This window comes from Colobus angolensis, unplaced genomic scaffold (genome assembly GCF_000951035.1).
Source record: "Colobus angolensis palliatus isolate OR3802 unplaced genomic scaffold, Cang.pa_1.0 Scaffold358, whole genome shotgun sequence".
Lineage (NCBI taxonomy): Eukaryota > Metazoa > Chordata > Mammalia > Primates > Cercopithecidae > Colobus > Colobus angolensis.
This window is the reverse complement of record NW_012116910.1, coordinates 1,009,055-1,025,493: the sequence shown is the minus strand read 5'-3', so window position 1 is coordinate 1,025,493 and position 16,439 is coordinate 1,009,055. Positions and strand designations below refer to the sequence as shown.

At 45.9% G+C, this 16,439-nt stretch overlaps 1 protein-coding gene across 1 annotated transcript in view; it reads right to left on the bottom strand.

The window, feature by feature from the left end:
* Positions 1 to 11,423: 11,423 nt before the first annotated feature.
* The window catches only part of LPCAT1 (lysophosphatidylcholine acyltransferase 1), an 83,889-nt gene continuing 78,873 nt past the window's right edge, over positions 11,424 to 16,439 (bottom strand). The window contains 1 exon segment of the mRNA XM_011953143.1: positions 11,424 to 13,861. Within this exon segment, the coding sequence (XP_011808533.1) occupies positions 13,659 to 13,861 (203 nt within the window). The 3' untranslated portion in view covers positions 11,424 to 13,658.

The following is a 16,439-nucleotide window of genomic DNA, read 5'->3' as shown; positions in this document are numbered from 1 at the left end:
ATCAGGCTGGGGAGCAAAAAATGAAAAATGCCAAGATGCCTTGGTAAAACACATGCTTGCTAGAAATTGAAAGAGAAAATAGCACATTTTCAAAGCCTGCCACCTTGGTGAAGTTTCTGTGGGTCCATTGATCTGATTGGTCAAAATATATATCCAAAATGAAAGAACACATGCTGCCTCTGGCAAGCTGACCCCTAAGAAAGAAGTATCGTACCTGGTGAGGCTCTTCGGATTTGCGAGGCGAGGTACAAGACACTCAGGGATGCTTCTCTGGCCCGTTTTGTATGTTATTCATAAAGTGTTTGGTTTTGAGTAGGGCCCAGAGTAAGAAAGGTTCTGCTGCTGGTCTGGATGGGCAAGCTGCTGTCCCGGGAGGCCACACAATCCGGTGTTGTTCTCAGACTTTGGCCGGCATCAGAGTCACCTACATAAACCTTTCCATGCACAGGAGACACAGATCACCTCGCTCCATCCTCAGAGTCGCAGGTTCAGTAGGTCTGAGGCGGGACCTGAGGACTTGCGTTTCTAGAAAGTTCTCAGGCGATGCTGACGCTGCTGGCGCAGGAACCACACTTTGAGAAACACTGATCTGCAGAACCATTGGGGCTTGGAGGGTCCGTGGCAGACGGAGATGTTGTAGGCAGTTGAGTAAGAGCTGAACGCTCTCCTGAAAATACGTCTTCTCCTTTGGAATAAGAGCGCCCCTGAGCCACAGCAGAAACTCAGAGAGCTCTGTCACCATAGCAGCGGAGTGGCCGGGCAGAAGCTATTTGTTATCGGACCCACAGAGGTTGTGTAGACAGCATCCTGCCGTCATCAGGTGGAATGTTTGCGACACAAGGCTTGAACAGGTCTGGAAGGCGTGATAAGTTCCACAAACAAGCACCCACTCTTGCTGCGTTGAGACCCCTTCCTTAACCCAGACCTCTGGCTACATGAGAGTTTCTTATGACATTGAACAGAGGAAATGCGTGCACTGGGGCCTGGATTACATGTGTCTGTACACAACATACTGCCCCCAGCTGAAAGTGAAAGGTTGCGTCATCACGGCCTTCTGTGAAAGACCATGAAAGCAAGCTTCCCAGTGGGCACATATTCAAACCGTGCATCAGGTTCGTCATTTAGCCAAGGAAGGATGGCCGGAGGATGGCCCTAAATGTAGTCAGAGGCGGTGGCGAATGGCTTGGCTACAGAGCAGGGGACTTCAAAGAAAATTGAAATATTGATGACAAGATTTTCTTGGTAGATTTCATGTTCGTAGAAATCTTGAGGAATTTACAAAAAAAAACTACTAGAATTTATAAATGAATTTAGCAAGGCCGTGGGATCTGATAAAAATCAATTCTATTTCTATGTATTGGCAGCAAACAATTGTAAAGTGACCTAAAATAATTTCATTTACAATAACATCCAAAACAAAATGCTTGGGGATAAAACATATCTGAGACTTGTGCACCAAAAACCTAGAATCCATTGCTGTGAGAAACTTTTAAAAACCTAGACTAGCACAGGGGTGTCCGTGTTTGACTGTAAGGCTTAATATTAATGAGATGTCAGTCCTCCATAAGTTGACATACAGATTCAATGCAATCTCAATCAAAATCGTAACTTGGTTTTTTGAAGAAATTAGCCAGCTGGTTCTAAAATGTGTTTGGAGATGCAGGTGACCTAGAGTAGTCAAAAGAATCTTGAAAAAGAACAACATTGGAGGACCTAGGAGATACCTTGCACGATTCTGCCATCCTAACAAAACTAACTGGACTTTTTTCTGTAATTATCTTGGCATTGGCGTCTTTTTAAAAACAGCCTTACTGAGGTGTAATGGATATGCAATATTCCAAGTGTACGATTTGGTGAGTGACTGATGGGGTCATGGCAATGCGATCACACGCAAGATGATGGCAGTGCTCATCACTCATTGACTTCCCTCCATCGGTGTCTCTTTACCTTGCCCCATTCCCAGGCAACCATTGATTTGCTCTTTTTTTTGAGACGGAGTCTCACTCTGTCACCTAGGCTGGAGTGCGATAGCACAATCCCAGCTCACTGCAGCCTCTGCCTCCTCAGTTCAAGCAATTCTCCTGCCTCAGCCTCCCAAGTAGCTGGGATTAGAGATGCCCGCCACCATACCCAGCTAATTTTTGTATTTTTAGTAGAGACAGGGTTTCACTATGTTGGCCAGGCTGGTCTTGAACTCCCGACCTCAAGTGATAAGCCCACCGTGGCCTCCCAAAATGCTGGGATGATTTGTTTTCTATGATTATAGAACAATGTGTTTTTAATAGAATTTTATATAAATCGGATTATACGGTAAGTACTGTTTTCTGGGTCTGTTCTCTTGCATTCATTGTATTTGAGAAGAATCCATATCATTGCATTGGCAGCTAATTCCCTTTTATTTATCTGTAGTATCCAGTGTGTGGACATGGGATATGATGTACTTGGTTTTTCCATCTGCCTGTTGATGGACATCTGGCTGTTACAAATAAAGCTACTATGAACATTTGTGTGCAAGTCTTTGTCTGAACATAGGCTCTCACTACTTTGGGGTAGGTAAGAAGTACTTAGTTGTGGAATGACTGGGTTGTTTGGTAGATATATGTTTAACTATTTTTTAAAAACTGTTACATTCTTTTGCAAAGTAGTGGTATCATTTTATATTTCCATGAACAGTGTATGAGAATTTTAGTTACTTCATATTCTAATGAATACTTAGTATGGTCAGTCTTTTAAATTTTAGACGTCCTAATATGTTTACAGTAATATCTCCTGTACTCCTCTAATGAGCATGATCTTTGAGCAATTTCTCATGTGTTAGCTGCATCAGTGCCACTTCGTGTCGAGTGTCTGTTCAAATCTTTTGCACCTTTGGGTTGTTTAATTGAGCTTTGAGAGTTCTTTACTATTCTGGATGCCAGTCCCTTATGAGATAGGTACTTTGCAAATATTTTTCCTAGTCTTGGACTGTCTTTTCATTCTCTTAACAGATTCTTTCAAAGAGAAGAGTTGTTAATTTTGATGAAGTCTAATTTATCCATTTTTCTTTCACAAATCCTGCTTTTAGTGTTGTATTTAAGAAATCTTTACCTAATTCATGATCACAAAGATTTTCTCCTAAGTTTTCCTCTAAAATTTTTTAAATTATTGATTGCATATTTACACATAGAATGCATTTTAAACTAGCTTGATGTAAGACACCAATTGAAGTTCACCACTTTACCTCTGAAGAGCCAGTTTTTCCAGTGGTTTGTTGAAGGCAGCCCTTTCCCCGCTGAGTTGCTTTTGCACCTTTGTTGAAAAGTCAGTTGTGTGTATGTGTGTGGGTTTATTTCTGGGCTCATTGTTTTATGATCTGTTAATCCATTTTGATGCTGATACCACACTTGCTGTGGACTGAATGGTGTACTCCCAAATTCATAGGTTAAACCTATAACCCCTGCAAGGTGACTTTATCTGGAGATAAGGTCTTTAGGAGGCGATTAGGTTACCTTAAATTGTAAGGGTGGAGTCGTAACCCAGGAGGACTGGGACCTTATAAGAAGAGGAAGCTCTCTCTCTTTCACTTTCTGCCATGTGAAGATAGAGTAAGAAGGTGGCCGTCTGCAAGCCAGGAAGAGAGGTCTCACCAGGAACCGAATCAGCTGGCGCCTTGATGTTGGATCTCCAGTCTCCAGAACTGTGAGAAAAAAACGTCTGCTGTTAATTCCCCATATCTGGATATTTTGTTGTGGCAGCCTGAGGAGATTAAAGTAGCACTATCTTCATTATGGTCCTTTTGTAATACATTTTTAAATCAGGTAATGTAAGTCAGACAACTTTGTTTGTTTTCAAAGTTATTTTGTGTATTCTAGGTCCTGTATTTTTCATATGAATTTTGGAATCAACTTTTCAATTTCTTCCAAAGTCCCATATGGGATTTCTTTGGGTGGAGGCTGCCATCAATTTTTCATCATCATTCCTTTCTGAGGCAGGCTTCATGTCTAGATTTTCTTCTAAGTTTTGATTTAGCCAAGTTCCAAAAGGTTTGATATGTCATTTTGTTTTCATTCAGTTCAAAATATTTTCTGATTTTCCTTTTGATTTCCTCTTTGACCCATTGTTATTTAGATATGTGATTAGTTTCCAAATATTAGAAGATTGTCTGGATATGCTTCTTTATTTTTTGTCAAATGTATTTTTCATTTCAGTATCAAATTTATTTGCCTCTTCATTGGAGAACATGCTTTACATTACCTGAATCCTTAAAGGGAATTTTATGGTCTGGACTGTGGTCTATCTTGGTAAGCTTTTTCACGTGCATTTGAAAAGAATGTGCACTCTGCTATTATTGGGTGAATTATTGTATAAATATCAAATAGGTTAAGTTAGTTCATACTGTTTTTGAAGTCTTCTGTATCCTTAAACGTTTCTGTGTATCTGTTCTATCAACTATTGGGAAAGAGGTATTGAAATCTCCAAGTATAATTGTGTGAACTACTGTATGTCTCTAAAGTATGAACTACTTTGCATTCAGTTTTTGCTGAATTCATTATGAAGCTCTGTTATTAGGTACATAAACATTTGTCCTTTTGGTGAACTGATGCTATCATAAAATGACCTTGTTTAGATATGATCTTTATTGAGGATTCCCATGGCTTGCATATTAGGTGGCTTGAAGTCCCACAGTTCTCTGATGCTTGGTTCATTTTTTTGTCTTTTTTCTTTATTTCATTTTGAGCAGTTTGCACTAACATCTATGTCTTCAAGTTTATGTATCCTTTCTTCTGAGATGTTAAATCCACCCCTCATCCCAACCAGTGCATTTTGCATCTGAGACATTGTGGTTTTCATCTCTAGAATTTGGATTTGTGTCTTTTAAAAAATATCTGTCATGTCTCTGTTAAACATGTTCAGTCTCGCCTTTGGCTAGCTCTTGGAATGAGGTAACAGTTATGATTGTCAAGGCCTCTCTAATTCTATCATTTGAGTCGTCTCTGGGTCTGTTTCTGTTGACTGTAGGTCACATTTTCCCACCTTTTTGCATTGTGCTAATTTCCAGTGGATGCCCAGCATTGTGAATTTAACCCTGTTGGTTTGTGGATAACACTGTACTAATGAGAATATTCTGGAACTTTGTCTTTGCCACTGGTAAGGTCCCTGTTGTAGTCTGGTCATTCTTTTAGGTTTCACTTTTAAGCTTTGTCCAGGAGGACCAGAGCAGTGCTTTACTCAGGGCTGATGCTTCTTCCCTGCTGGGGCAAAGCCCATCTTAGTTTCCTGCCTGGTGACCAGGTTTCCCAACGGAGGGTAAATCAGTCTCTACTCTTCCATTGTGACTGGAAGCAAAAATTGTGGACCCATTAACTTTTCTTTTCTTTTCTTTGAGATGGAGTCTTACTCTGTTGCCCAGGCTGGAGTGCAGTAGTGTGATCTCGGCTCACTGCAGCCTCTGCCTCCTGGGTTCAGGCAATTCTCTTGCCTGAGCCTCCAGAGTACCTGGGATTACAGGCGTGCCCCACCACACCCAGCTAATTTTCATATTTTTAGTAGAGACAGGGTTTCGCTGTGATGGCCACACTGGTCTTGAACTCCTAACCTCAGGTGATCTGCGTGCCTCAGCCTCCCAAAGTGTTGGGATTACAGGCATGAGCCACTGTGTTGGGCCCCCATCCACTTTTCTTACATTTAAGGGAGTTAATCTGCACCTAGCCAGCCCTTGAGAGTGTCACATGACAGACAGTGGCCTCCTCGTCAGTATTGCTGTTTCTGCTGTCCTTCCTCAGCAAATGTTTTCCAGTTACTCTTGTAGCTTCTCGGCCAAGTAGCTCAGTTCTGCCCTGGAGAATACGGGCAGAATTCATGACATTTAGCTTCATTTAGATGAGAGAACATACTCTGTGTTGTTTAAACATCTTGAAATTTAACTGTGGTCAAGCGTATGGTCTATTTTGTCAACTGCTTCATGTGCACTTGAAATGGCACATCATTTGATGAATAGAGCTGTTTTTCTACACAACTACATTTTTCCCTGATGGTTATATCAGTTACTAAGAGATCGATGTTAAAATCTTCAACTATTTTTGCAGATTTATTTCTCCTTTAAATCCTGTCATTGATGCTTAATATATTTAAGCTATGTGATTAGATACATGCACTTTTAAGCACTGTGTCTTCCAATTGAATTGAACTTTTATCATCATGAAATGTCTGCCTTTAACTCTGCTAATTCTCCTAGTCTTTAAAGTACGCTTAGTATGACAATCTTGCCAAATAAACTTTCTTAAGGTTCTGTTTGCATGTTATAAATATATTTCCTATTCTTTTACTTTCTTACCTTTTCATTTTTTAATGAGACAGAGTCTTGCTCTGCCACCCAGGCTGGAGTGCAGTGGTGCTATCTCAGCTCACTGCAACCTCTGGGTTCACGTGATTCTCCTGCCTTAGCCTCCCAAGTAGCTGGGACTACAGGCATGTGCCACCATGTCCAGCTAATTTTTTTTGCATTTTTACTAGAGATGGGGTTTCACCAATTGGACAGGCTGGTCTTGAGCTCCTGACCTCAAATGATCCACCTGCCTCGGCCTCCCAAAGTGCTGAGATTACAAGCATGAGCCACTGTGACCAGCCTATTCTTTTACTTTCAATCTATATTTAAACAGCATATAATTAGGTATTTTATTTTTTATTTAGTCCAACAAATGTCATTTAGGAGTTTTTAGTCTATACTTAACGTAACTACTAACATGATTGGATTTAAATTTTCCATTTTGCTATTTGTTGTATATTTATATTCTCTGTCCTTTGTTCATTCCCTCTCACCTTCCTTCTTAGTTTGGGTAAAATTTACATTTATATTAGTCATACTTCTTTGGTCCTGTTTTCTATGGGAGGGTCTTACTATGTGGTTTTTTCTTTTCTTTTTTCTTTTTTCTTTTTTTTGAGATGAAGTTTTGCTCTGTCACCTCAGGCTGGAATGCAGTGGTGCGATATCAGCTCACTGCAACCTCCACCTCCAGGGTTCAAGAGATTCTCCCATGTCAGCCTCTTGAGTAGCTGGGATTACAGGCACCCACCATCATGCCCGGCTAGTTTTCATATTTTTAGTAGAGATGGGGTTTTACCATGTTTGCCACAAGGTCTCCTGACCTCAGGTGATCCACCCACTTCAGCCTCCCAAAGTGCTGGGATTACAGGCATGAGCCACCATGCGCAGCCACTAGGTGTATTTTTAACTTACCACAATCTGCCTTCAAATGCCAAATTTCTGCATGGTATTCTGATATTTCTGCCTGTAGAACTCAGAACATTGTTGGTCATTATGAACTACTGGCAATGAATTATTTCAGCTTTTGCTGATTTCAAAATGTCTTTATTATGCCTTGATTTTTAAAAGATGTTTCATGTAACATAGAATTCTAGGGTGACCGCATTCGCCTTTAGTCTCTTTGAAGATGTCATCAGTCATCTGGGTTGCGCCGTTTCTGCGAAGAAGTCGACCGTCATTCTTATCTCTGTTCCTTGATAGTATGTTGTTTTTCTCCAGCTGCTTTTAAGATTTTCTCCTTTTCAGTGGCTTTCAGCAGTTTGTGAGGTGTGCCTCGCTGTATTTTTGTTGTATTTTTTCTGCTGGGTGCTTCCTGAGCTTCCTGAGTATCTTAGTTTATAGATTTGGAAAAAAATTCTGGCCATTATTTCATCAAATAATTTTTCTGTCCTATCCCCCTCCTTTCCTAGGGCTCCAATCACATGGGATGGGCCTTGTGGCATGATTCCATGGCCACGTGTACCATTTCTTTCCATCGGTTTCTCCCCGTACATCACTGGGATCACACATAGCTGTATTTTCAGGTTCACTAATATTTTCTCTTGTTGGGTCTAATCGACTCTAGTCTCCACCAGGGTATGACACAGGCAGTGGATGTCAGTCTGCCTCTTTCCCAGCCCATCCAGTGTTTACCCAGTAGAACCATTGACAAACTGGCACTGGAAATGGGTGGAGATAAGTGTGGATCAACGACACAGCTGACCCGTCAACAGCAGCCTAAGCCGAGGCAGTTATCACTGGACTCCCAGCGTGTCGGAAGCAGGCTCCCGTACTTAGCCCCAGGTACCATTCCTGGGAAGGGGACTAGCAGCCCCCTGGAGGCAGGCTGATCACACTGGACTCTTCCATCACTGAGGGGAATATCTCCTGGTTTGTTTCCCTTATTCCAGATATGGATATGTCTTTGCTGTCCATGTTTCTGCCAGTGCCATCTGTGGGCTTGATGAATGGCTTATTCATATTGCCCACCTCCTATTGCATTGTTAAGGAATTTATTTTACAGCAAAAGCAGCAGGGGAACAGGTACACACTTGGAATCCCTACGTTTCCCATCACCCGGAGGTGACAAGTCTGATAAAGCGTGAGGATGACTTCTTGACACTTCAGGTATGCTGCCCATGGGGAGGCAGTGCCCTAGATCATTGGACTGCCATCCTGATGGAAAACATAGAGCCTCAAACTGTGGACCAAGACATGGCGCAATTTCATAGCCAGAATAATGTCTGTAATGTCAAATGGGTGGAATTAAGACCGGCCCTGCTCACCACCACATCCAGCACTTACTGCAGGGTGGCTGGTGCTGCTGTTCAGAAGATCCTTCACCTCCTTTGAGGGGCTCCCTTGCAGGACTGTACATCCCTGGCTGTTGAATCTGGCTGTGGCCGTGTGGCTTACTGTGAGTGGGCCTGCTGTATTTTGCATCTGTGCATAAGATTTACCATCTAGGCAGGCTTGTCACGGCTCTCTTCCCAAAGTCATCTGACTGGCCAAGTCCCAGGAGGGGCTGCTGTGCAGGGCTGGATGCAGATGGTGACGTGGAGCAGAGCTGCAGCTGACCTGCCTGGGAGAGACGGGTGAGGACCACATCTATTTAGCTTACCCTTACATTTTATTGGCTTACATTTGTTACTGCAGCATCAATGATCCCAGGTGGGCTGATAAACCCATTCACATGTTTTTGCTTTTCTCGTCTGTGACGCTGGGCTCTTTTGCTTTCAAGGTCCTAGTTCCCAAGGCTGGAATGCTCTCACCTGGGACCTCAGCGATCCATCTGCTGCACTGAAAGTTCAGACGGTCATCAGCTATTTGGGGCCGCTCATGCTACTTAGCTAATAGTTCAAGAAAAGCGTGCTGTCTCAGTGGGGATCGCTAACGCCAGTGAAAGGGCTATCTTGGAGCTCAGTGGATTCTCTAGGTACTTCTCAGTGTTTTCACGACTAATATTGTGACTAATAAAGGTGAGACGACAACTGCTTCAGACACACTGAAATGAAAATTTGAGTCCTCTCACTGGGTAAAGACCCCTGACCATCCCAAGTACTGCTTAGGGTCAAGAAAACGTGGAATGGATAGTGGAAGAAGGAAGGTGTAGCTGCTTTTCACAGCCTCACAGCTAGCCACAGCGTGAGGACAGTAGCGGGCATGCAGGCTGTCCTCATGCCTCACATGTCCTTTGCTTGGTGTGCGTGCATGTGTGAGCACGTGTGGAAGCATATGTGTGTGTGCATTAATGTGAGCATGTGCATGCATGTGAATGTCTATGAATATGTGCACGTGAATGTGTCTATGAACATGTGTGCACGTGAATGTGTCTATGAACGTGTGCACGTGAATGTGTCTATGAACGTGTGCATGTGAATGTGTTCGTGAGCATGCATGTACATGTGTGAGCATCAGCATGAGTGCATGTGAGCATGTATGACTGCGTGAGCATGTGTGGATGTGAACATGTGTTGTGCACGTGTATGTGCACGTGAGCCTGGGGACATGCATGCCATTTGTTAATTGATTAGTCCTTTTTCCACTTCTCAGTATCCCCACTATTTTACACAGGGAATATTAGTGGTGGCAGATGGTGAACTTTGAAACTTAGATTTTCGTGTCAGAGAATATCCAGGCGGGTTCACAGCTGTACCAGAGAACCAGAGTCCCCCAGAGATGGCGAGGAAGACTCCTGGGTCTTTACTGTTTCTGGGGAAGGTAAAAGCTGTGATGGGTGGTGAGTACAGCACTGTCGGGACATGTCCGAGTGTGTGGCTTACCTGTGGACACAGAACAGCTGTGTGTGGGGCAGTGCTGGTCCTTCACTACCTCATTTGCCCTCAGCCCCACTTCCCACATCGCAAGCTCTGCTTCATGGCCTAGGGGGCCTCCCCTCCCAGCCAGCTTCTGGTTAGGATCAGCACATGGTAGCAGCAGCGGCTGGCCAGGAAGATGAGCCCATCCTCTCTGCCCTGGTTCTGATGGAGTCTCTGGCACAGCAGGTGCAGCTGTGTCAACTCTTGCATGAACACCGGCATGGGTTAGCTTTTCCTGAGGGCCCCACCTTCATTTCTCCTGGCTCCAATGCTGGGTGGAGGAGAACTGAACACACAGAAGCAGAGCATGTCCGATGACAAACACATGTGTCCCAAACCACACGAGTTACCCTGCTGTGCACCTCCCCGTGTGCACACGCCAGGCACGGCCACCCTGCCCACAGCCTGCGCCTGCAGCCAGACACTCCTCCTCCTCGGTCTCACGCCAGCTGCATCTTAGCAGCGGCTGCCCTGTCCAGCACTGAAGTGAGACGTGCAGATCTAGTCTTTGTTTTAACCCTTGCTTTACTTAAAAACTTGGACATATTTAATCAATTTCAAAGGAGGTATTCATTTATTAAAAATGGCAAATGCATACAAGCGTGAAGAAGTAAAAATTGCTGTTGCTTGAAATAATGTAATTTTGGTGCATATTCTCTCACTGAGTGAGGTCAGACTGCATAGCTCACTGGTAGCCCACGTCTGAGACTTACCTTCCTGAACAACAGAACGATTCCTTTTTCACCCTCTCAGTATCCCCCATAATTGTACACAGGGAAATGAGTAGTGGTGGATGGTGAACTTTGAAACTTAGTTTTTCAAAGTATTAAAAAGGAGAAAGGCCTGCAGATTGGCCGTTTGCAGGCTTTGCTCCTTAAGTTTTCTTCCATACTTGATGCTGGTGGAGACACAATCTTGATTCTTCACATGCAGTTCTGGGGAGTGTAACAGGTGAACTCCGCCTTTTACCTCTAGTTCCAAACCTTTTACTGAGTCAGTAGGACTAAGTGCCGGATCCCTTTTCCTCTTTGCTTGACAACACATGCTTAAGGTGCATGTGCTTACAACTGAGAAATTACATAAGTCAACCCACCAGGCAGGCAGGCAGCCATCCACGTTTCAACTCTAAAATGTCTGCTACCGTCCACAAAATACCAAAACACCCCAGAGCATCCCTTTGCCACCAAGACAGGTTTTTCTATAGAATTTCAATTCTTGTGTTTTCCAAACATGCTAGAATCACATTAAGAAAGTCTCATCTGGATTGGCTCTCCTCTCACAAAAGTGTCTTTCTAATAAAAAACCACACAAAACAACATCACTCCCAAGTATAGAAGACTTTATGTTTTATTTATTCCATTGAAAATCCCAAGTTCCTTCGTGGCGACCCTCCCTCTGCCCTCATGCCTCAGCAGGTCCCTGCAGGCCAGGGCCCATGCTCCGCCTGCCGGTGGGTCTGGCTCCCAGGCCACCAGGGGGCCCACTGCGTCCCGTCTCACGCACGAGGGATTTAACTCAATGCTATGTACATTCACAGTTCTGAATACCCGCCAACTCTAAGTCACCGCAAAGAGAAGAGAGAATCAGGAGGAACAAACATCCATTCAAAGTCTGTGTATCAGAGATTTTTTTCTGAAAATGCACAGTGGCATTTCATTCAAAAAAACCCTTCATCTGCAGACGTGCAGAAGGGAGACGGCCTGGGTCCCTCCCTCGGAATATCTTAGTTTATTTACCTCCTTCATTGGCCATTTGCAGGCTCTTCTCCTTGAAAAATGAATCTTGACGCATTCTCCAATTATAAAATCAATGACTGTTAGCTACCAAAGGCTGCACTAGGATTTCTTCTGTGTCCAACACACCGAGAGCCCTGAAATTGACTTCGGTTTACCCCGCCCCTGTCTGTCCTGCTGGCAGTGTCCATGCTAGAAACAAGTCGAGGTGATTGATTGAAACGGAGCTGAAGGTTGTTTGTTTTTAAACGTCTGTCAGTGGAGAAACGCGTATCACGAATCTCTGAGGAAGTTAGTAAACATTTTTCCTGTACTTACTGGCCTTGGTGGTCACTTTCTATAGAGATGCCCCAAATATAAAAATCAATTCATTTCAGAAATCAAAAAAAATTTTCAAATAAACCCGGAGCCTTTGCTTTAGGAAGCCAACTAAAGTCTGTGATGATTATTGTGCTTGAAGGATGGGTTTCTAATTATGTCATAAAAAATGATGAAACAAGGTGACGTCATGGGGACTTCAGGTGATACCAAAATACCCCCTTCCCAGGGCCTGGAAGTCCCTCTGCCTTTGACTGTGAGATGGGGCAGGACCCCTGCTCTCAGTGGGATATGCCTGCGACCCTGGCGCCGGGAGGCAGTGCTGCGAAGAGGAGTGGTGTCCGCGCAGCTGTCACCAGACATCCTTGTCACCCTCCGCACCGCATGGCCCAGCGTCTCCTTCCACAAGCAAAAGACTGCGGCTCCCCTCTCTGCAGGAAGGTCAGCCACACTCAGGCGGCTGTGTCATGCCAGTCACCATGGAAACCAGGGCTAAGAGGAAGATGCAGCCGCTTCCAACAGGGACCCGGCCTGAGAGCAAGGGAGGAGCAGCACGGTGGCGGCTGCCTTGAGCTTCCAGCTTGGGCCCTGCTCATTGGAACAATATTCAACTTCGGATTGGAGTTTAGGCTACAGTGAAGTGGATTACGTTATGCCGAAACAAAAACACCGAACTGCCAACGTTTATAAAAAAGAGAGGACTGGAAAAGGATTAAGAAAAGCAGAAAAAGTGTTTAGGGGCTAGGTCCTTGGGTTCACACCTCCCCAGGGGACCCAACGGAAGGAGAGGGATGACCTGCTGGAGAGAGGCCTGATGGAAATTTAAGAAGTCAAAGCCCAAACAGCCTCAGATGCTATATTAAAAAAAAAAAGGCCTATAAATAAATATCCTTTGACCCTAAAAGGAAAAATGAAGTAGAAAAACAATTTTCATTTTTAAAAAAATGCTGCATGTTTCCTGAAGTACCTAAATGGAGTTTATAAAATACTCATGAGCTCCAGCACACAGGCAGAAACACTGAAAACTCAGGCGACGGCTCTGCCAGGCTGTGGAACCACAGAGGCAGACAGAGGTTTCGTGCCAGAGCGACACGCAGGTGCACGCTCCGTGTGGTAGGCGTGTGCTGAGTGTGCACGGAGGCCCGCCCGGTGCACGCTGCCGCTGAAAGAGGCTGTGACGAAGACTCGAAGTCAGGACCCCGTGGGAGAACACGGGGCGGCACCGGTGCCCCCTGCCCAGCAGGGAACCTGACCCCACGGGGTCCAAGCCAGGCGAGGGAATCCGCGTGCGCGCCCTCCGATTCTCGCACAGTACGCGCCGGTTCTGCAACAGAGACTCTTCACAAAGGAACAAGATACAAACAGCCCCCGAAGCCCTTGGAACTCGGGCTGAAGACAGTGCCTGGACAGCAGGAGTGAGGAGCGGAGCCCAGAGGTCACTCGCAAAGAGGCTCATGGCGGTGATGGCCACGCGGGAGGGGCCGCGTCTCTCCGCAACCCTCGGTCCTAATCCAGCTTCTTGCGAACGGGCTTCCGCCCAGCGTCCGAGTTTTCCGGGCTGAAATCGGCACAGAAGCCGTTTGGGATCAGCGCAGGCGGGGTCTCTGCACAGCTTTCGAAATGTGTCTGATCCGGGTACAGGTATTCCTCTGCGAAGTCAGGGTACATTTCTGCAAACCTGTGGAAGTCAGCTGGAAAGACAAACGCACCTGTGGTTATGGAATTGGGAGCAGCAAATGTCTAGGATTTGGAGGATCTTTTCCCAGGGCCCTGGTGGGTGTCCGCCTCACGCCCTTCGGGGAGGGTTAGAATCGTCTGTGAAATGGATGCTTGCAGGGTGGAGACAGGAACTTGCGCTTACTTTCTTTGCAGTGCACGAAGTCACCCTGACAACGAGGGCAGGCTGAGTGTCCTCCTAGCTACTCCCGCTTTTCGGAAAACCTACAGAAAGCTTCTGGTTTTGAATTCGATAGATATATCCTGGGGACTTAGCACTTCTGAGGCACTGTAACCAGAGGAGCTGGCTCAGGGACATGTCCAAGTGTCTGGGTAGTGATCTGGCACTCTGAGGGGGTGCCCTTGCCCACACCAGAGGAACCGGCAGGCAGGGGGCCGTCCTCACAGAGCCTCGGACTGCACTTCCTGGCCACTCTGTGCCTGGCTCTTGGGTGAGCGCCCTCGGCTCCTACCGATGGCCCCATGGAGGCTTCTGGCGGGGCTGGAAAGATGGTGCAGGGGGCTGGTCATGCTAGGCAGCTCCAGAAACACTCAGAACCCTGGCCACCCGGCAAGGAATCCAGGGATGGTTGTTACTGGAAATTGTCTGCAGCTGGTCGGTGCCCGCTACAAACATCAAAAAGCCCAAACACACAAGGAGCGTTGCGTGCTTTCAAAACTGAAACAAGTGCGCACATGTGCACATGCAAACACATGGTAACTAAACACACACGCGTGCACACACACAAAACAAGCGCACGCACACACAATTAACTAAACACACGTGCGCTTTCAAAATTGAAACAAACGCACATGTGAGCACACACACACAGAAAACAAGCACGCACATGTGCACACACACACAGTAATTAAACACACGTGCGCTTTCCATACTGAAACAAGCACGCGAGCACACACGGTAACTAAACACACATGCACCCCTACACACACAAAACAAGTGCACATACGGTAACTAAACACACATGTGCGCACGCACACACAAAACAAGTGCACGCACCCACAGGGTAACTAAACACACATGCGCACACACAAAACAAGCACATGCACACACACAGTAACTAAACACATGTGCGCACACAGACACAAAAGTACATGCACACACAGTAAGTAAACACGTGCACACACACAAGCACATGCACACACGGTAACTAAGCACGCATGCACACACACACAAAACAAGCGCATGCACACAGTAACTAACACACGTGCACACACACAAGCACACGCACACACGGTAACTAAACACATATGCACACACACACAAAACAAGCACATGCACACACACAGTAACTAACACACATGTGCACACACACAAGCACACACACACGGTAACTAAACACATGTGCACACACACAAGCACACGCACAGACACGGTAACTGAAAACACGTGCGCACACACAAAACAAGCACATGCACATATGGTAACTAAACGCACGCACACACACACACAAAACAAGCGCACGTACACACATGGTAACTAAACAAACATGCACGCACATACACAAAACAAGCACATGCACACACACGGTAACTAAACATACATGCACGCACACACACAAAAGTGCACACACGGTAACTAAACACATGCACACGCACATACACAAAACAAGCGCATGCACACACACGCACAGTAACTAAACACACATGCATGCACACACAAAACAAGCACAAGCACACAGACACGGTAACTAAACACACATGCACGCTTCCAAAATGGAAACATGCACACACATGTGCGCACACACACGTGTGCACACACAGTAACTAAACACACATGCATACTTTCAATAGTAAAAGCACACACATGTGCACGTGTGCACACACACGGTAACTAAACACACATAGACGCTTTCAATACTGAAACAAGTGCACACATCTGCACTTCCACCTCCAGACCCCACGCAGACGCTGTGCACGCAGCACTCTCGCGTGTCTTCTCATTTGCTCTGAGGCCACACTTCAAGGTGGGGATTGCGCGGCATCCACTGTGAGGAGCGAGGCCGGAGCCTGCAGCCCTCGGAGCCCTGGGTGGATGCTGCGTGGCTCATTCACACTGCAGGAGAGGGAGGCGCCCCGGGCTCGGGTTTGCGGATTTTGCACAGCAATTTAAAAATATCAACCGCCATTTCCCAGACACCGACAGCTCGTGCTCTGGAAACCGCCGTGTTACCAGTCACTTCATCTGACGTCCAGACAGGTGAGTTTTCTCGGGAGGAAGTCGCCCTGGGCCGCGCGGTGGTCTGCGGTGCCCCTCCTCGTCTCTCCTGACAGACCCCTCCCCGGCCGGCAGTGACAAAGGCCACAGCCAGTGGCCTCGAGGGCTGGGTGCGGGTATCCCCCACCTCCAGGCACCTGGATCCCAGCCTGAGGCCACGGAACGCTCAGAGCATCAGAACTGGGCTTGGAGTTTGGTTGTATAAATCCCAAAAACAAACCAGATTGGAAAGCTCCCTACGAACCTTGCCGGGTCTCCAGAACCTTCCTTCTCAGGGGTTTCTGTGATACACAGGGCAGCCTGGTGAATGGAGGCATGGCGAGGACTCCACTCCC